General features: G+C 41.4%; 3 protein-coding genes across 3 annotated transcripts in view; 2 read left to right on the top strand and 1 right to left on the bottom strand.

Moving 5' to 3' along the window:
* The first annotated feature begins 1,841 nt into the window (after positions 1–1,841).
* Positions 1,842–11,845, top strand: LOC124053878 (zinc finger protein AEBP2-like). The gene is made up of 8 exons (XM_046379449.1): positions 1,842–2,504; positions 7,721–7,952; positions 9,134–9,241; positions 9,420–9,606; positions 9,765–9,889; positions 10,004–10,071; positions 11,131–11,244; positions 11,349–11,845. Exons 1-8 carry the CDS (start codon positions 1,981–1,983, stop codon positions 11,359–11,361), a joined length of 1,371 nt encoding a protein of 456 aa, XP_046235405.1. The 5' UTR covers positions 1,842–1,980; the 3' UTR covers positions 11,362–11,845.
* A 673-nt stretch (positions 11,846–12,518) lies between these two features.
* Positions 12,519–16,363, top strand: ndufa5 (NADH:ubiquinone oxidoreductase subunit A5). Its single transcript, XM_046378488.1, has 5 exons — positions 12,519–12,640; positions 13,512–13,556; positions 14,033–14,149; positions 14,840–14,905; positions 16,153–16,363. The coding sequence occupies exons 1-5, from the start codon at positions 12,620–12,622 to the stop codon at positions 16,252–16,254; spliced, it is 351 nt and encodes a 116-aa protein (XP_046234444.1). The 5' UTR covers positions 12,519–12,619; the 3' UTR covers positions 16,255–16,363.
* Positions 16,345–20,195, bottom strand: part of cog5 (component of oligomeric golgi complex 5) — a 59,634-nt gene continuing 55,783 nt past the window's right edge. Inside the window, exons 18-22 of the mRNA XM_046378484.1 lie at positions 19,105–19,342; positions 18,812–18,888; positions 18,051–18,177; positions 17,828–17,907; positions 16,345–16,930 (exon numbers count right to left, since the gene is read on the bottom strand). Of these exons, the coding sequence (XP_046234440.1) occupies positions 16,804–16,930; positions 17,828–17,907; positions 18,051–18,177; positions 18,812–18,888; positions 19,105–19,342 (649 nt within the window). The 3' untranslated portion in view covers positions 16,345–16,803. The remainder of the gene's footprint in view (positions 16,931–17,827; positions 17,908–18,050; positions 18,178–18,811; positions 18,889–19,104; positions 19,343–20,195) is intronic.

Here is a 20,195-nt window from a genome sequence, read left to right as displayed (position 1 = left end):
AAGCATCTAGAGACAATTTTGATTGTAAAAGGTGCTATATAAATAAAAATAAATTGAAATTGAAGCGCTGCAGTCCACCACAAGCTCAATGGTTTGGATGATATTGAGCTTCAGATCGTTGTTGTCGGACCATGCGATGAAGCTCTCTATTAGTCTTCTGTGCTCCTCCGTACACAACGATCTCTAAGTGAAGACGGCATGTTTCTCACTGGAAGTTATTCACTGAAATCATACACGTCGGCAAATTAGTGCTTAATGTTTTATATGCGACCTACACTAAGTCAGCATTTATTGAAGGTTAAATACAAATACAGGCTATACAAGGAGCTATAGTTCACATAAATATGAAAAGCGCTCATTAACAAAACAAAAAGCTCTAAAATGAGGATATATATGTATCACTACACGTGTATCACTATATCTGAATGTATGATAACATTTTGTGTGAATATGTTCAAATATGTGAGTATGCAAACACATTTTTGATCAATCTGAACAAATAGATTTGATTTAAACCTAAAAGGTAAATGGGCAACCACTGCACCTACAGGCTGGACCTTCCACTGAAAAACAGACAAAAAAATAACCAAACAAACAAAACAAGATGATAATGCCATGTGAAATGGTTTAAAAATTAAAAGTGACTAACATGATTAATTAATCGTTTAAGAAATTATCAAATTTCCTGTTCCCAATTTCCTGTTGGTTTGGTCAAACCAATTAGCTGACAATTCTTTTCAACTCTGGATTAAAGTTCTGGAAAAAAACAAAACAAAAAACTAGTAGGTGGACTTTGAGCTGAGACTGTTCATCAACCATTTCTGAAGTCAAGAATAACATTTCATTTTAAATTTATGAGTTCAAAAAGTCTGAAAGGTGTTGTGGATGAAATAATACATGAACAGATCCATCTCCATGTTACTACTGATGAATTTTTGTTTGTGCCTTTAAAGAAAATGATTATTTTACTATCATCAACTATTCTTCTTTTATCAATCAACTGACATCTAGTGGCTTATGGTATGTTGACTATTTTGTATCATGATACACTTGAAATATGAGCACTGAAGAGGTTTTTTTTTTTTACTCCATCTCAACACAGGCAGTACAGAAACAGGCCTTCGTTTCAACGCAACAAGTCGACCTTTAAGATCAGCGTGATTCACAGGGTCGTAGACTGAGCTTAAGTTTAAGACAAGAACGTCTACAGTGTGGCCACAAAGGCTACAGTAGCCCAAAAGAGTGCTGGTGCCTGCAGCACTGTGCACCTTGCTGTGATAAGAACGTGCCTTTTCAGCACTTTTTTGAGTTGGATCATTTTTCTGTTTGTCGGAACACGTGGAGCTGAGAGGCCACAATGCCGAAGATCGTAAATGTTTACGAAGATGTCTCACTCGTTTGGAGGAGGGGGGGAAATAAAAGTTCAGTTTCCTTCTCCCGGCGGTGATGCGTTTTGACCACATTTTTATGACGCGTATCGTTCGTATATTTCAGTTTATCGTATGACGTATTGCATCAAGATCAACAAAGCAGGATATGAAAGGAAATGCATTTTAGATTAGCTACACGCGTTAAGCCTTCAAATTTTCAAGAAACAGGCAAACAACAATTTATTTATTTATTACACATACATTTGTATAGATAACAAGGCACACTGTGAGGTTTTTTTGTCGGTATGTGTTGATTTTGATTTTAGGTTGTAAACATTACACGAAAAAGTCATAAAATGAATGATATTGGTGATCCTGCTCTTTATATATGCTTTTAAACCGATGTTAAAAGCAACGTTACTGCTGGCTCTGGTTTAAGTGCGATATCTTTTCAATAGACGAGCTTTGGCCATGAGGAGTCTCGACGTCACTAAAACCCCCTGCTGGGTTTTACGCTTGAAGCGGAGAGTGTGAGTGGAGGAAGAAGGGCAGCCTGGGGGCAACTTTTCGAGTGGAGCATCATAAAAATAGGTTTTCGTGTCGTTCAAAAATGGCTCAGATAACAAGCGAAGGGGCCGAACAAGATTCTCAGCCGTCGTCGGATCAAAACGTCACCGGTGAAACAGCAGAAACCGGCAAGGAGGGACAGGCCGTGCCGGACCCCAAACAGGAACCGGGCGACAACAACGAGAACAGAGCAAGAATGGACGTGAACAGTGGTCGTGGTGTGGTGGGGGAGCACGGGGACAGTCCGTCTCCTGTCCCCGACTCCGGCATAGAAACAGCATTACCGACCGAAAAAAGGGACAACGGTGAAGGGGAAACCGGTGGTAAACTCTCTGAACCGGGGAAAAGTCCCGTACAGGGGAGTTTGGCGAGTAGCACTGATTCCGCACAAGAGGGCTCCCGGGTGCTGAAACAAGAACAAAGAGAGGGAGAGAACGTGTCCTCTTCACCGCCTCCCGACCGCACAAAGACCGCGGAGAAAGCCGAGCACGGTACCAAAAGACGGGCCAGCGTAGAACTGACCTCGTCGGATGGAGAGCCGCTCAGTCGGATGGATTCAGAAGACAGGTCTGTTGAAGTAACGTTAGTAACCAGTATGAAGAGGCCTCACGCTGACTCCTAGAACAACCAGGGGTGATATGAGTTCGTAGCGTAATTTAGCACTAATTCAAGTGTTAGCTAAGGGTCGTTTGTTTACAGGTTCAGTTGTTTCGCCTCTGCCGGGCCAGCCGGCGAACCCTTACCGGTTCGGGAACGTTCCGCTAAGGTTAGATGAAAGGTGCGGGTCTGCGGGACATCTCTGTGGGGTTCAGTGTCCCCCCTACGGTCATTCAGGAAAGTTTTTCTCTGCGTATCCAAATTCGTTTTGGTTAAAATATCTAATGTCATATATATGTTTGCAAAACATGTCCACAAACTCCGTTAATAAGCGTTAGTAAGCGATGGATCGAGTGGTTTTTAGCACATGACAGTGGAAAATCCGTGACAGCCTTCATCAGCTCACAGCGTGTTATTGTTCAGATCAATTTCATTATTACACTCTAAAATGAATTGTGTTTCTTTACTGATATGCAGTTCATAGTTTAATCATTTGTCATAACTTTCTACAAAGGTGGTTACAATGAACATATGTTAAATTCAATGGTATCTGGTGACCACCAACAGCTTTTAATGGGGAGATATTATATTGATATTCAGAAACAGTTTACCTGTAAAGATTTGTGTTATGTTTAAACCCAAGACTGCTGGATAGGAGTACTGTAGTCTGTCTTCAGCACTTTTGACTCCAGCTTAACAACACAAAATGAGACTGGAAGAGGTACACACATATAGTACTTTAGTATAGAAAATGTACCACCTCGCTCACAGTATTGCGATATATTGAATTATAACACCTGTGTTGTGATATGTATTGTATCACCGGATTCTTGCCACACCACAAACCCAAATTCCAACGTTTGGTGTTCAGGGCTTTGACGGATTCCATTCATAATTTACTCTTGTTGTGATGAGTTTATTGCACTTACAAGTAACATATTGAGTTGGCATATCAACTTGCTTGACACTGTCCTCACTCAACATGTCTGTCCTCTGCTCCACTCTGTAGATCTGTAAGATAAGACAGGCAGGTGCTTCGTAAGGCCAATTTCAGAAGAGACTAATTCCTGAAACGAGTCTCGACTGACATTACAGGACTGGACAGTGTGATGTCGGGAAATTAAGAGGGAGAGTTGTTGTGGATGTACCCTGTAAGTGGAGGAAGAGAAGGAGGAAGCAGACACACGTACGCGTAATTTCAAAATAAAATGTAAAATTAATGGACATTTGGTGTAAATTGTGGCAGTAAAAAACAAACAAAAAAAAAAGATTCATTTTGGCCTGGCAGGGGTTGATCCAGAACAGAGTAAGTCGTGCAAGATGGTGCTCACAAGATAGTGACACCAAGGTTACCCACAGCTACACTGCAGTGAACTAACATCTAAATAACATTTATGACACACACACACAGGTAGCACACATCCCATGATCATTCATCCTTGTCATCACAGTTTGGCCCTCAGTTCGACGAGCTTAAGAGCTCTGGAGTATAGAAGAAGATGCCACGGAACTGCATCAGCATCGCAGGGTTCCGCCGTGGAACGCTCACAGTAACTTTTAGAACCAGAGGTGTGTTGCGTGCTTCATCTTGCAGGCTCCCTTAGCCGGCTTATGTACTTCACCTTTGCCGAATTTCACAGAACAAAGGTCACTGTGACAGACCATCTCAGCAGTAATGCACAGCGTTTTTTGTTTTTTTTAGGTGTGATGAAGAGAGCTGTGATGATAAATGTATGAGACTATAAATGTTTAAGAACTGCCTGTTAATTGATTTCAGCAGAATGGATGTATTCAGAAAAATTCTATAGCGCTTCATTCATTCTTATGAAAGTTTCTCTCTGGCTGCATATGCTCATAGGCCCACAGTAAATGCTCAGCTTGGTCAGCACCTCAGTTTCTCTGCCAGACTGGTATTACTGATAGAAAAGAGGAAGTTGCTTTTTTTAAAAAAAAAAAAAAAAAAAAAATTCCACACTGGGCTGGAGTTCATCTTTTACAGCGCTTTTACTGTATCTGATGTCGCTGTTCCAATTTAAAGTACTAATCTGACACCAGTGTGCTTTTTGTCCACCCCCCCATATTTAAAATCTATATAATCTTTACATCTCTCTTCATTTTCTCACTAAAGTAAATTACTTTAATCTTGTTATTTAAAGTAATGGGTTTGCTGTGCGTATTGGTTTTGTCTGTTCCCCCACCCCCTTTCTTTCTTCCCCTTATTCTGAACTTAAAACATTTCTTGATTCATTCAAAAAAAAAAAAAAATCAGACTTCCTCCCCCCCTTCCTCCTTGAGGTTTTGTGACAGACTGAAACTCTGAATCATTCAGAGTAGTTATGATACTAAGTTAAAATCCCGAACCACGCTCGGTGCATAAACATCAGTCATGCCAACAAAAGGGGGAAATGACAAAACTAACACTTCAGTGAAACTGTACACCTACACTGCTGCTTCTGTGGTACAGTATGAGTAACAGTGCAGTGTTTCTACGGCTGCTTTGGATCACTGGAATACACTGCACATGCTCCCGTTATCGCTTTGACTACAGGAGATTTAACTGAGCCGTGGTCATCTTTGTCCGTCCGCAAACGCGAGTCATGGTTATCTGGTTTGAAGCATCAGCAAGCGGTTGCGGCGTTTCTGTGAACGTTGAAGAAGCTAACGAGATAATAAGTGTCTGGAGGGAGGTTTTCCAACCAGGTCTGGCACCTGGCAGTTTTTGGAAATAGCACAGTCACCACAGCATCACATGTGAAGCTTTTACCAGTAAAGAAAAAATAAAATACAGAGGCACATTACCTTTTTCTTGAAAGCTCATATTTCCCAAAATGTCAGACTATGCCTTTAATTTCTATTCTTACTGCAGCCATGGTGAAGCATGCAGTGGGAGCAGCTGAGAGCTTGCGTACTTTAGTATCCTCTTCACCTGTTATAGTGCAGTCAGCGACAATCACTTGATTTTAGACATGTTAGAGTTTATGAGTGAGTGCCTGCTTGGATTTGGATGCAGACCTAATGTGTGTTCAACCAGTACATTCAAATTCAGAACTCACATTGCTCCCCCCCATCAGTTATAAAGAGAACTCATCTCCAATGAAGCATATCTTAACTATTTTGTAATCATTCAACCAAATAGGAATGAAAGTCCTATTAGTCATGATGCCAGGGGCTATAAATCTCAACGACCTTAACATACACACCTTCAGCATACTTTGAACCCGCAGCATAGTAATGACTTCACAGGTGAATAAAACAAGGACAAGGTGAAAACTGACTCAGTGAAATGGAGCTGTAAGGACAGTATTTCCTCTCATATCCTGGGATGAGAACACCATAGAGCTGCTTTCCCTCCTGCTCCGCTCTGCACAAATTGTGACCTTCACACATCAGATCGAACAATTTCTCCTCAAAACTCTGGACTTGACTGCATGTAAAAGTAGTTAATGAAGTGTACACCCGAATTGGAAAAAAATTTACTTTTTGAAGTGAATTGCTACAGTCTTGTAGGTATAATAAAACAGAAAAATACACTAAATATTTTTAGATTTGCCTTTGCATTCTTACGTTTTGTTACTGCGTTTAAATGCCGAGTGTTAATCCACAGTGTCTTTCCACTCAGTCACAAGCTTTTGAGACGCCATGTCTTGTTGGCAGTGTTTTATCCGCTTAAGGTAAAGGTAAATGTATAGTCCACTGTGGCTATTTGTATCTTAGGTTTTAATTTGAGCGTCTGAATAGTGTTCGGTTAAAGTCACAGAGGAGACAAACTCGGCAGTCTCCATGAAAATCAAATCTTTAGTGTCCACTTGGCTGCCTATCAACATTTGGTAATCCTGCTAGCAGCTGAAACACTTCACTGTAACTTTTGTTCTCACAAGGAGCAGGTGTGTGTGTGTTGGGGGGGTATATACAGTGAATATGTGTGTGTGTTTTCAGAGTTGTGAACCCTCGTTTCAGACATGATTAACTGATTAGCCGTTCAAAAGAAAATAAGTTGCTGCCTGTTTTGCTAAACGGTTTATCATTTCAGTCATTTTTTTTCCAAGGCAAAAAATGTCAAACATTTGCTTCTCCCTGATTTCTTAAATGTGTGAGGATTTTCTGCCTCTTATTTGTAATTTTTTGGGCAGGAATTTTTTTTTAGGGATAGTAAATGAAGAGTATTGAAAAACTGTGGTTTTGGACTGTTAGTCGGACAACAGAAGCAATTTGAAGACTTTGCTTTGGACTCTGGGAAGTTTTGCTGAGTATTTTGCTAAAAAACATTTATGAAAGTTCATAAACTGAATGGGTAACCATGAAAATAAGCGACAGATTAGTCCTTAATAAAACAATGATTAGCTCCAGTCCTACAGCAGATAGTGTGTGATTGGTAGTTATAAAGCTATAGTCCAACCAGCAGGGTTTTCTTTTCATTTCTACAGAAAAGTCCTGTCACAAATTCATATGTCGTAAGTCTGATTTATAGTTCAGTGTCTGATTTAACCTGTTGATAGAATCACCATGACACTAGACAGGTGTGTTGTACACGATCAGCTCCTGTCCTTTAATTATATTCTCCACAGGAAGTGTGTTCATTCTTTTGTCAGGGATGCAGAGTAAGCATCTGAAGTAACTAAATATCTTTGTTTTGTTTTTGTTTTTTGTGTTTTTTGACTGTTGGTCAGACAAAATCAGGCATTTTGTGAAGCTGTGGATGAACGACGTCATGAGGATCGTGATGTCGGATGGGTAGATGTCAGATACTCATGTAAAAGATCAAATTGAGCAATATAAGCAGCCCGCGACAGGTAAACTTAGCTTCCGCTGGAATCGTGATTGTTCTGCGTGAGTAGGATTTTTGGCTGTAGGTACCCCCCCCCCACAAGCCTCCAGTCATGTTCCCGCTGTGATGGTGTGTCGTGTCAGATAATCCTGCAGTGTCTGCTCTCGCAGACTGTTGACTCAACCCTCTGACAGTATTTATCTCCCGTCTCCCCCCAAGACGCTCCAGCAGTCGTTCATGTGCACGTGCGAGGACTGTGTTAGTTGTTTTACGGGAAACACTTTAGCTCTGACCCTCCACCTTAATTTTTTGTCCTAAGATGGTGAGATGTCCTAAGCGTGTGTGTGTGTTTTTGTTTCATGATTTTCTTGTGCCATCTTTCTAATGTCTTCTTTCCGTGTGTGTCATGTTCGTTGTCCAGTATCAGCAGCACCCTGATGGACATGGAGAGCACGGCGTCCAGTGGTCGCTCCACGCCGGCGATGCTCAACGGTCACAGCGGGGGCGCGACGGCCGGGGGCGGTCCGGCACCTGCTGGGGCCAAGTCTCTGAGCTACACGTGCTGTTGGGATCACTGCCAGCTTCTGTTTCCCAGCAGCCCCGACCTGGCAGAACACATCAGGGCCACGCATGTGGACGGACAGAGAGGAGGGGTCAGTGTCTCGATACAGGTTACTGTTTGTGTGTGAAGATCCCAACAGTTAGGAATGGAAAAGGCTGCTGTGTGTAAAGTCCCGTGGCATCAAATAACAGCAATGGAAAAATAGCAGTTAGTGAGAACGTAATCTGAACCAAGCACAGCACGCAGAGTTTGGGGATAACTGGACAGATGTCACAGTGACATCTGATAGCTTCTTTGACTCAAGCTGGAAACAACAACAGAGAAATAAATGCATAAATGCTATCTGAACTCACTTAAATCAGTCGTGTTATTAAGCTTTGACAGTACTGGTTCTCACTGTGTGAGGCAGGCCAGCAGAGATCATATCTACACTAAGTTCCCAAAATACTCTTTCTTTCCTGTGTCTAAAGAGGTCAAAATCTCAGGAGCACATGTACATAATGATATAATTCAATTCAATTCAGTTTATTTATATAGTGCAAGCACTTGGCGACAGTGGTGAGGAAAAATTGCCTTTTAGAAGGCAGAAACCTCGGAGCAGACCCCGGCTCAATATAATGATCTGCTGATCAGGTCAACATAAGGGTTCAGGCTAGTGACAGTATCTGTGCCATGCAATCAGCTGCATTAAGATGTGTGATCACAGAGCAACAACCAGAGGCAGCAGTAGCTTGTCGCAGCTGTGGAAATGCTCGCACCATCATTTTGCCACACTCTGTTTTACACATCTACTTTGGTGACGGTTTTTGAGGTGCCAGCTTACTGGGGATAGATGGATTGTAATGAAGAAAAAAAGGGTGTTTTGACATTTAAGCAGCAAAACTATGGAATAAGAGGAATTCATCTCAGGAGCTGGACCAGGAGCTGACAGTGAGAAATCTGTTTCCAACCTGTCTGAAGGCACATCAGAACCCCGGCTTTTCACACAAGCAATACAACACTGTGCTGTCCTTTGTATCCTCATTCTGATATTTGAGTTCAATTTGATGAATGACTGAAACCGTTTCTCTTTTTTTTTTGGCTCACTTTGTCTTCTCCGCTGTCGCTCCCCGTCTCTGATCCGCTCTCACTTGCTGGATTAGTCTGAAAGTATTTCAAGACTTCAGGAAGTCAGCTGTCGGAAAAGAGGACGTTCAGGCCAATACAGTAACCACCCCTACGCTGTGTGCTTTGACTTGGTTATCAGTGTGTGTTTGTGTGTGTTCCACACAGGTGTTTGTGTGTCTGTGGAAGGGTTGTAAGGTGTACAACACACCGTCCACCAGTCAGAGCTGGCTCCAGAGACACATGCTGACTCACAGCGGGGACAAGCCATTCAAGGTGACAGCATGCCCACGCACACACACACACACACGCGCGCACCTCACGTCAATCAAGTTGCTCATGAACCAGAGCACCTGACATAATCATGTCTGAGTGCCTTTTATGCTGTCAGTCTGAAATCCCTCTGTGCATCATGTGGGTCCACTGACACCGTAAATCACCCGTGTTCCCACAGTGTGTGGTGGGAGGCTGCAACGCCACTTTCGCCTCTCAGGGGGGGCTCGCCCGTCATGTCCCCACTCACTTCAGCTCACAGAGTTCATCCAAAGTGTCCAGTCAGGGAAAAGTGAAGGAGGAGTCTCCATCCAAGGCCGGCCTCAACAAGAGGAGGAAGCTCAAGAACAAACACAGACGCTCCCTCCGTATGTTCAACGCGCACACACACATTTATATTCAAATACATCTTCACCTTTTCCCCCTTTTTTTATAGATAAAAGCATACTCAAACTCAAAAAAAAAGGTCTTGCATAATCATACCATTTGTTTTGTTGCTGCATTTCAAAATTGTTTTTATTCCCAGCCCGACCTCATGATTTCTTTGACGCTCAGACCATGGACGCTATCCGCCATCGAGCCATCTGCCTCAACCTGGCAACACACATCGAGAGCCTGGGCAACGGACACAGTGTGGTCTTCCACAGCACGGTGGGCTCTCTCTCTCTCTCACACACACACACACAGGCTAGTCAGTGCAGGAGTTCTCGTGTCTTTCTGTGCAGCAGAGCATGTTCTTCATGTCATGCTTGTGTGTGTATTCAGGTAATAGCCAGGAGGAAAGAGGACTCTGGGAAAGTGAAGGTCTTGTTGCACTGGACACCTGAAGACATGTAAGTCTTGTTACTCTCTCTCTTCTCTCCCTTTCTCTTCCTCCTCTGCCCTCCTCATCATCTTGTGGCCGTAAAACAAAATAAAAGGTCAGATTAAGTTAAATTATGAATTCACTGACAGCTGTTTTTAGCATGTATAAAGTCCTTCATTGTCAGTCAGTTGTAGTCCTCTGTAGCCTCATACAACAGCACTGCACGTGTTCCATCTGCAGTCTCCAGTTCTGCATGTGGACTGGATTATTATATGTGTAACCACAGCTGGGTTGCTCACTAAGTATATAAATCTTCTAACTGGCCAAACTGAACTTTTTGTCCACATGCATGAGCTGTTTCAGATAGACATAACAATTTATGCAGTGAGAATAATTAGATAATTTTTTTTTTTTTACTTTAAGCAAGTTTCCAAATCCCATTCTCTCTCTTCTGTCCTGTTGGGTCAAGGTAATTTCACAGCCAGCTTGTTTGTTTCAGTTAAACAGAACTCTCATGCATTTCCCTGGTTAGTTTGGGCTGGTGGGAGATTTCAGCCTAATAATAACATTGCTTACAATATGAAGCATTAACATGCAGCATGATTTGCTGTCTTCAGAACTAGTTTTCCTTATGTGGGTCCTGTCACAGCTGCCCCACCTTTTAGTTAGCTGTCTATATGACCTCATGTTTAGTCTTCTTCGTTTGTTTTATAATAAGCCAGCATGAACGCAAAGCCAGACCACAACTAAATTGCACAAATATATCATGTGTTGGTCTCAGTTTGGACCAGATAAACTGAACTGATGTGAACTACAGATGTGAAAGCTGCCTCTCATAAGCAGCCAGACTGTGGGTTCAGTGGTTTTATTGACACCGACGGGAGTCTCAGTAAGGTGCTGCTTTAAAGGAGACGAGAAGATGAGATGATGTGTTTGGCTTTTATTAGATACCAACCCAATGTCATCGTTTTCAGCCGCCTAGACAGAATCTGGTACTGGTTAAAATGCAGCTTTCCACAGTTCACACTTAAAAGACAGCACGACTTGCAGACACTAAGTGTAAATGTGTTTTTAAACTGCGTGCCAGATTGCCAGATGTGTGGGTGAATGAGAGTGACAGACTGCAGCAGAAGACCAAGGTGGTTCATCTGTCCAAGCTACCCACAGACACAGCTGTACTCCTGGATCCCAACATCTACAGGTGTGTGTGTGCGTGCATGTGCACACTTGTGAGGATACTTTTGGCTGTTGATAAAAAAAAAAAAACACCAGGATGAAATAAGTTAAACCTTTTTTCTCCCACAGGATGTTCTTCTAACCACCTCAAGAGGAACTCCATTGTCAATTCCTGCTAATCCAACCTCGAGGAGATGGAACCCCCCCCCCCCCCCCCCTTTAACCTGCATCTTCAAGTTCCTCTTCTTCTCTCCTCCCTCTGCCAGAGGATTCTGGGAGTTGAGTGACTTAGTTGTCATGGCTGTTTGAGGTCTCCAGTGTTTTCTCCATTAGGTGCTGAGTTTACTGAGGAGATGTTGCTTGTTTTAGGTAACACAACTAGACTGAAAACTAACTAACAGGAGTATAACTGTAGACAGTTAGACATATGTAGAGAGAAGATGTCTTTGTAAATACTTGAGATTTGTAATATATTTTTATACCTTGAATTTTTTTACTGTACTGTAGATAGGTGTCTTTTTCTGCCAGACATTTTTAAATAGATGATTTAAAAACTGATAATATCTGTAATGTGCATATAGCCGGCATTGCTCTGGTTTAATTTCATTAAACTTTTCCAACCTCCACGCGGTCTGAAGTCTTTGCTTGCTCGCTGTTCATTTCAGCAACAGTCAGATATGTGTTTATGTCTATGGGACATACAACTCTAATTTTCACATGGCCCAAGTGTTCTAGGAATATACTGCAGCCATTAGTCTGTCATGTTAAAAATACATTGTAGAGTGTAACAAGGTGATTCAGACAGGCGGGCTGCGTAATGACTGGTACAATTACATAAGAGAATAATGAATGGCACACAAGGTGGTCTTGACTCATCCATCTTTTGTTTCAGGACAGGGCAGCAGAGGGAGCCCTGCTGTTGGCAGAGATGGTGTAACAGCAGGGTTTGTCTTAAGGTTAAACAAATGCAGTACAAAATTAAAAGAACTGTTAATTCTGTCTCATTTTTTTTTTAATTGAAAACTGAACATTGTCACTTTTCCTTGAATCCTTAAATCTTCCCCATGTTGATAATATGCACTTTGTAAATGCTTATTTTTATAGGCTTACTTTCACAGAGTAAGACATTCGAAACAATTATTTATATTGAAAACAATTATAACTATGAGTTACAGTGTTTATGCTTTATTGACATGGAAATAACATAAAAAGTATACTCAGCTAAAAGTATTTTTTTTTATTTGCTTTATTTAACAACCTTATATGAAACAAACGTTAGTATATAAATGGTGAACAATATACAACATGAAACCGAACTAAAGGTACACACTTGTACGCGAACTTGTCGTTGACGTCATATTTAGTGGCCGGAAATCGCAGACGGGAGTCCGCTGAGGAGAATGGCTGGGCTGATTAAAAAGGTACGGCTTAGAGGTCATGTTTTGTTTTAGTGATAGAAAGAAGCGTGATGGAGGATGCAGTACCCGCTAAGTTAACGTTATTTGCACTATACTGTCTGACGCCGTACTCACGTGGTTGACTTTTATCGGCACACTGTGCAGTTTGAACGAGATGTGTGCTGTATGTTGGCTAACGTTAGCTGATAGCTGTTTTGCTATCTGTGTTCGTGGTGCAGACAGCCTGGTCAAAGAACCACCGCATACAGGTCGCAGTACGAAACGTTAAGGATTATCCTACTATCCTACATTTACTTTGTATTATATTGTACTATATCTGTTCACTTGGATGATAGAAGCAGTGCAGTACCCTGTTGTTCTACATCGCTCTGAATTCATTTATGTGAAGAATTTAAAAATGAAACACTGTTCACCATCATTAATTATAGGAATGATAGGAAAATGTGCAATAATTGGTCAAAAAAAGTATTGATTTTTTTCGCGACAAACATATTTGTATATATTTATATAAAGAGAAAATATTTATGTGTTATTTGTGCTGCATATTTTCCTGTTGTAGCTAATATCATTAATAATGTTTCTTATAAGGCTTTCCTTTCAAAACGGTACTCTGATACTGACACACACAAAGTAAAATGTGGCTTGTCATTAATGTCAGTGGTTACACTTTAGTCTGTTAATTTTGCTTTTGAAAGACTGTTATTAACAGCTGTTGAAGGCTTTTAATTAGATGTTCAGGTCACAGGGCAGTTCTATTGTGTGTGTGTGTGATGGATATTATATGTGTATTATAGGCACCTATAAAGAAGTGAAGATGTAAGTAGCAGCTGAAGTAACTCATACTTAACAAGTGTTTCCTGCTGTTGTCTTCCAGACGACCGGGCTGGTCGGCTTGGCAGTATCCCACAGTCCACATGAGGTGAGCAGCAGACAGTGAACACACCACAGACCTATTAGAGCTAACCTTTCATTAGTGACCGGAATGCGTGCGGTTACTAGTCATCACAGCTCGCTGACGTACTGCTAGAGGAGTAGCCTTTAGGACTGTACAGTATATCATTTCAGCGTCGACATTGCAATGTGCAGTAGTCACGCTGCAGGACAGTTTTAATTTATCCTTTAGGCCTATTTATCTTCCACCAGATTAAGCATACAGTACTTTTGAACAACTTTAGAAATGGCAGATGAAGGCAACTGTGACGCACCAGTCCATTTGTAAAATTTCTTAAGAAATGTTTTTCCCCAAATACTGCCCCCCATTTGTTCAGGCCATATGTGAAACTCAAAGTGGAGGGGCAACAGAGGGCTGAGCCCAACTATGGTACAAGTAGAAGGAGAGCCCAAGTGGCCTTTGTTCAATCCAGCAACTAATCTGCTGCTCTTTCCTTCTCCCAGCGTCTGAGGATTCTGTATTCAAAGATCCTGGCGTCACTGCAGAACATGCCACAGGACGCAGCATACAGGAAGTACACAGAGCAGCTGGTCAGCGAGAGGTTCAACCACGTTAAAATGGTGAGTGAGTGAAACCTCTGGATGCAAACAAAGAAGCTTGAACTTTAGTGTGCCTCCCTATAGGCTGTGGACTTGGATAACTACTGTCGTGAAGCCCATTAGCTCAGAGTTTGCTATAGCGGCCTTGACAGCATTCACAAGAGGCAGCAGCAACATCAGAATTGTTAGTGGAGTAGTACATATAAAGGATTATCTTATTTTATCTTAAATATGATGTGAGGTAAAACGGTGATACCCACAGAAAAATAACATTTTGTCTCATGATGAACAAATGAATAAATATGTGAGGACACTTAAAAAAAAAGCGAATAACCAGTGATTCTGATTTATTGTTTCAGTGTTGTTTGAATCATTGTGTTTTGTTACCTTAGAATGAGGCTTTTATACCTACAGAGGGTGCAGGTCCTCTTCCACAGAGTCTGCCATGTGGCATCGCCATGTTTCTACATCAGCTCAGAAAAGACAAACTTGACTATAGAGAGGATATTTTATTTGTTTTTTTCCCCTCAGTGGTTACTGTAGGGGACGGTGGGATGAGGGGTGTTCAGCTGGCTCCAACTGCACCACTAGATGTCACTAAATCCTACACACTGGACCTTGTGTGTGTGGGCTTACATGTCACCCAAAGAGCTGACTAATCCCGAGTCATGCTTTCATGGTCATGTGTTCAAGGAGTGTCTCTCTTCACAGGAACCTGATGTTGAGAAGCTGGAGAAGAAGATAAACTGTGGGCAGATTGAAGAAGTTATTTTCCAGGTAGGTCACTGAGGCTTTTTCTTTTCAGTTTCTCCACATGCTTTGGCATCACTTGTTTACCTTAATAGGTGGACACACATTGTAACCATTTGACTGGTTATAGTTTTTACCTTTGGCATCAAGACTAAACAAACCAAGATATATTTAGTGTGGATCAGTTGGCATTAACGCTCAGAAGACTGTCTTTCCGTCAGTCCCATTCGTTTGAACAGATTAGATTTTTTTTTTAAATTGTCATGCTTAAAACATCTGTTTGTGTGTAGTGTTGAGTCCCAGTTGTGAAGGTGACTAAAGACATGGCAGTGTTTAGCACAATAACTCGTGCAACGTACAGGTCAAGTCAAGTCAAGTCAACTTTATTTGTATAGCCCATTTTTACAAGCAGTTTGTCTCAAAGGGCTTAACATAACATCAGCAACATCCTCTGCCCTTCGACCCTCACATCGACTAAGGAAAAACTCCCAGAAAAACCTTTAACAGGAAAAAATGGAAGAAACCTCAGGGTGAGCAACAGAGGAGGGATCCCTCACCCAGGACGGGCAGACGTGCAATGGATGTTGTACAGGCAGGAAATCAATTAACAACATGAGAAATGACATTACTAAAAAGATAAGCAAAACAAAATCTCAACTGTTTAGTTTCACTTTTGCTACCACCTCAATATGATTTTAACATTTCACAAGTTATAAGAAAATTATAGTAATGAAAATTATAATGAACTGCTGTAACATTCATGTATTCTTTTTTTATGTGATGTTGAGAATCACTATCATATCAGTTCGATTTCGGCCCGTAGGGAGAACCACCCCGCCCATAGTCGGTACATAGAGGAATGACAGGCAGATGTCAACAATACACATTGGGTTGGTCATAGAGCCGGCTACAGTTCAACTTGAAGATCTGGATGGAGAGATACCTGCAGAAAGATACAGAGAGAGAGAGAGAGAGAGAGAGGGAGGGAGGGAGAGACACAAGACTACGAGGAGCACTGGACATACATAATTCAATAGTATCGTTAATTCTAGTTGTCTAGTGGATCTGGTTTGGTTCATCCATATGCAAACACACACGATGAAGTAAGATGTGTTAGTGAGCTTTAGGTAGAGCTTTAGTATCTCACACTCAGCAAGAAATGCACATATTTCACCACATGTAAAGCATGATATGTGAATTTGTTAGTCATGGGGTGACATAAGTGTAACCGAGTGCTCTGTGTGTGTGTGTGTGTGTGTGTGTCCTGGGTGCAGGCGGAGTGTGAGCTGGCTCTGTCCAGGAAGATGATGGAGTGGAAACCATGGGAGCCGCTGGTGGAGGAGCCTCCACCTAACCAGTGGAAGTGGCCTATCTGAGTACACCTGTGTATACTGCTCATGTCATACTGTGTGTGTTTGTGTGTGTTCCATACCTCTGCTTCAAATGAAGTACTGTACAAATAAAAGTCTTGCAGATATTTCCCCATTTATTCTCAAGAGTCATTGTTGAATTGCTCACAGATTGACAAGTAAAACTGCAAGTAAAGCATATTGTATATACACCATTACATCAGTCAAGTACATTTTTACAGTGGTGTCTGACTCCACATCACTACAAATTGACATTTACTACAAATTGAAAAAAAAACCAATTATTTCTCCCAAATCCCTACAGAGGAACAGCTGGAACCAAACTTTGTAATAATAGGGGTGTTATCACAGATTTTCTAACAATAATCAGCTTTGGTTACTCAAGATGAATTCAAACCCACTTATATAATAATAATATTTAGTCAGTCAGAATTGTAAAAATAAGATGGAGTAGTTTCACTTCAACTGGAATGCAGCTGCTGTTGTCATCATCAATAAAGGAGGCATTATGTAGTGTGCATAGAGCTAAACATGATCCAACAAACAACCTCCTCCTCAGGTTTTGACTTCCTGGCTGCCGCTGGTGGCTTTCTGTAACAACTGGAGCATGATGGGATAGATGGGAGCAAACTCCTTCCCCTGCCGTGCCCTCACCGACTGCACATAGGCCTCCAGAGCGCCCCTTAGAGGACGAGGAGAAAACAGTTTCACCACATGATTAAGTGAACAGGTTTCAGCTAGCAATTCTTTTACAATGTACTGCTGACAGCCCTATATGCAAACTTCAGACTGGACAGTGGAAAAGAAAGTAAAAGCAGTGTTCCAGACGTGGAGTTAGCAGGCGCTGACTCCATTTTAACTAGCTGCTAACATTAGCTTGGCTTGTTTCCATGATAACTTGTAGATATTTGATGACTAAAAACAACCAAGATCTAAAAAGTGACAGCGATGTGACTTGAAACAGTTAGAAAGTAGTTGACAGAGAGAGAGAGAGGGGGAAAGAGAGAGAGAGAGGTGTGTATGTGTGCGTACTCTATGACACCAGTTCTGAATTACCCAAAGGGGTAAAGGGGTAATTCAGGGTACAAGCCAGTCAGGCCCCAGTTGTGCGATTGTGTGCATACTCTTCTACAACCTAACGGTAACAACATAACTTTTGTAAAAAAAATAAAGTTTACTAACTGTTTACAGTGGTCAGCTGAAATCACCTGCCAATTGGCAAAAAAAAAGAACTCGGTAAATGATTTGTTGTCAACTGGTAACACATGCTAAACTAAGCTTTTGCAGCACACGCTCACCAGTAGAGGCTGATCATTCACCACGGTTAAAATCACAGTGAGATCAAACAGAGTCTGTACATTGTGTTCTCTGAGGTAATGTGGTTTAACAGTGCGTGTTTATGAGAATAAATTGCCTGCCCATTCTGTTTTGTTCCCTGTAAAAACTGTCAGGCCTTTTGTTGATGGGATGGATTTCATACATGCAGCTCAGCTATACCAAGCCTTAGGTAAGAGTTACCTGTTATGTACCAGTACACTGACCAATGAAAGGAACAAGCAAATGGGGAAAAAAGGTTTACCTGAGGAGAGTTAGCCTGTCTCTCTCAGAGGGATGGTCATCCAGCCACTGGGAATAACGGGCGATGGACCACTCTGCTCTCTGTGGAGGAGAACACTGTTAGTTGCTATGGTGATATACAGTACACTCCTAAGTCAACAGTTTTGACTTGTGATTCAGCTAAGTTAAGAGTATTTAAGTCAAGTAACAACATGCTCAGTATATGTGTGTGTCTCTATACAGGCCTGGTGAGGTGATTTGAGCTCAGATGGGGCTCTGGTGAAGAGGAAATGCAGCAGGGTGCTGTAGGGGATCAGGTCACCAACAGCTGGACTGCTGGCTATCAGTTCGCTGGTCTGGAACAGCAGCGGCCTGGAGCATAAAATACACAAAAGAATGTAATATACTGCATACTGTACACAGTAAGGTTAAAAGGGCCAAAAATCAATTAAAGATTCATTTATTTATCATTCTTCAACAAGGCTGTACAGTGAAATGCAAGCTGCAGTCCCTCTATGCTACCCACAAAACAAAAAATAACCTATTATTACTATAAATAAATTATTTTTTGTTTGTGGAGTGTAGATGACGGACTGAAGAGTCTGAGGAAAGAAGCTGCTCTGAAGCCTGATGCTTCGACAGTGGATACTTCTGTATCACTTGTCAGACTGCAGCAGGATGAACATTTACTTGAGATATAACTCATTATAGTCACCAATATTGGTTCGGTTTTGAAAATTTAGCTCATCATATTCAATGACAGTTGGCAATGTTAATATTGTAGGTGGAAATCAGAACAAAAATATTAGGCTATTAAACCTACATAAATGATAAATTATAGTATTTACAAATAGCTATTTGCTAACAATAATAACAACAATGCACATTCTATTTCCTAAATGCTCAAAGACCCATTACATGATAAATTAGCTAAGAGATAAGAACAAACTCCTATTTTTCTTTATGTAAGAATGTGCAAGTCTTCGTGATACATGAGCATACGTACCTGAAGGAGCGCAGCATTCTGTACGGTTTCCCCAAATCAGACACTCTCCTGCATAGAGGAGCCACTGCCATCTCCATCTGACAAACACACACACACATGATGCATTTTACTGCTGTAGATATTTAAAATTGAGCTCAAATGAACACTTAATCCTTCAGAGATGTAGTGGAGTGGAAGTATAAATTTGCATAAGATGGAAATATTCAAGTACCTTGAGTCTGTGTTTTAGTGCGGTACTTGGGTACTTAGTTAGATTTCACGACTACTGGAATCGGCCACTGTGAAAACCTCACCTGTGCAAAGTCAGCAGCCAGCCTCATCTTGCCGCCCTCTCCTAGCGGGCGCAGCAGGCTGGTGTGGCGGATGAACAGCTCGATGGCCCTCCGAGCGATGGACTCCGTGCTCTCGTAAATGAAGTCCACGCACTGGAAGTGACGGAAGTAGTCAGCCATCACTCTGGAGATGAAGCCCTGCAGCTCCTTCATGTACAGGGAGCACGGAACATCTGGTTTATCGGGGCTGGACAGAGGCCTGCACCACACACAATGAAACCAAGGTTTTGTTTCACAGTCACTGATGGTGAGAACGAATACATTTCTGGAGAGCACATTCATGCAATAATCTACACTACAATGAAATTTACAAATAACAATCAGTAACAAAATACAGTATCAAAATATATCAAATACAACCAGTTTAGAACAAAAAAGAAAATTGAGCTGAACTGCAGGATTGAGTATTTTTTGCAGATGACATCATGTGTTGACAGAACTTGATTCTCCCTCCAGCAGCTTCCTCCAGAGGCTCAGCCTGATTTGCATTGATCTAGCTGAAGTCGACTGGATTATACAGCCTATTGTATGTTCAGCTGGCATAAAGGTTCAAGACTACAACTTTTACAACAGTCTATATTATGAATACAGTAGTCATTAATGGTTTGACTAGCTTTAGAATACCAAGAATAAGTTAATAAAAACAGGTTCGTCATATGATTTGGGTGGCACCTGAATACATGCACAGAGATACTCTGAAGTCAGTTTCTGTTTCAAAGAACTCTGCTCAATGGAAGAAATTGTTATAATAATGAATGGAAACCTCTTAAACCTGAGCAGCTACACACCCGAGTATCATTTGGAGGGATATAAACTTTTATATTCAAGTTAAGACCCATTCAAGTAACAAAATATTGTCTAAGCACAAGCAACTATAAAGGAAGACTGATGAATAGTTTAGAAGCATAATTATACATAAGTGCACAAAGAGAATAGTTACACTTAAAGAACAGTGGAAAAGAACCAAATAAACTGATAAAGAGAAGGTCCACAAGGTCTAACATCTTTTTTAAATAAAATATTACAATTTACAAATAATGTCTCCTTGACAG

This window comes from Scatophagus argus, chromosome 22, assembly GCF_020382885.2.
Source record: "Scatophagus argus isolate fScaArg1 chromosome 22, fScaArg1.pri, whole genome shotgun sequence".
In the NCBI taxonomy this organism is placed as follows: Eukaryota; Metazoa; Chordata; class Actinopteri; family Scatophagidae; genus Scatophagus; species Scatophagus argus.
The sequence above is the reverse complement of the archived record's forward strand: the minus strand, read 5'-3'. Positions and strand labels throughout refer to the sequence as shown.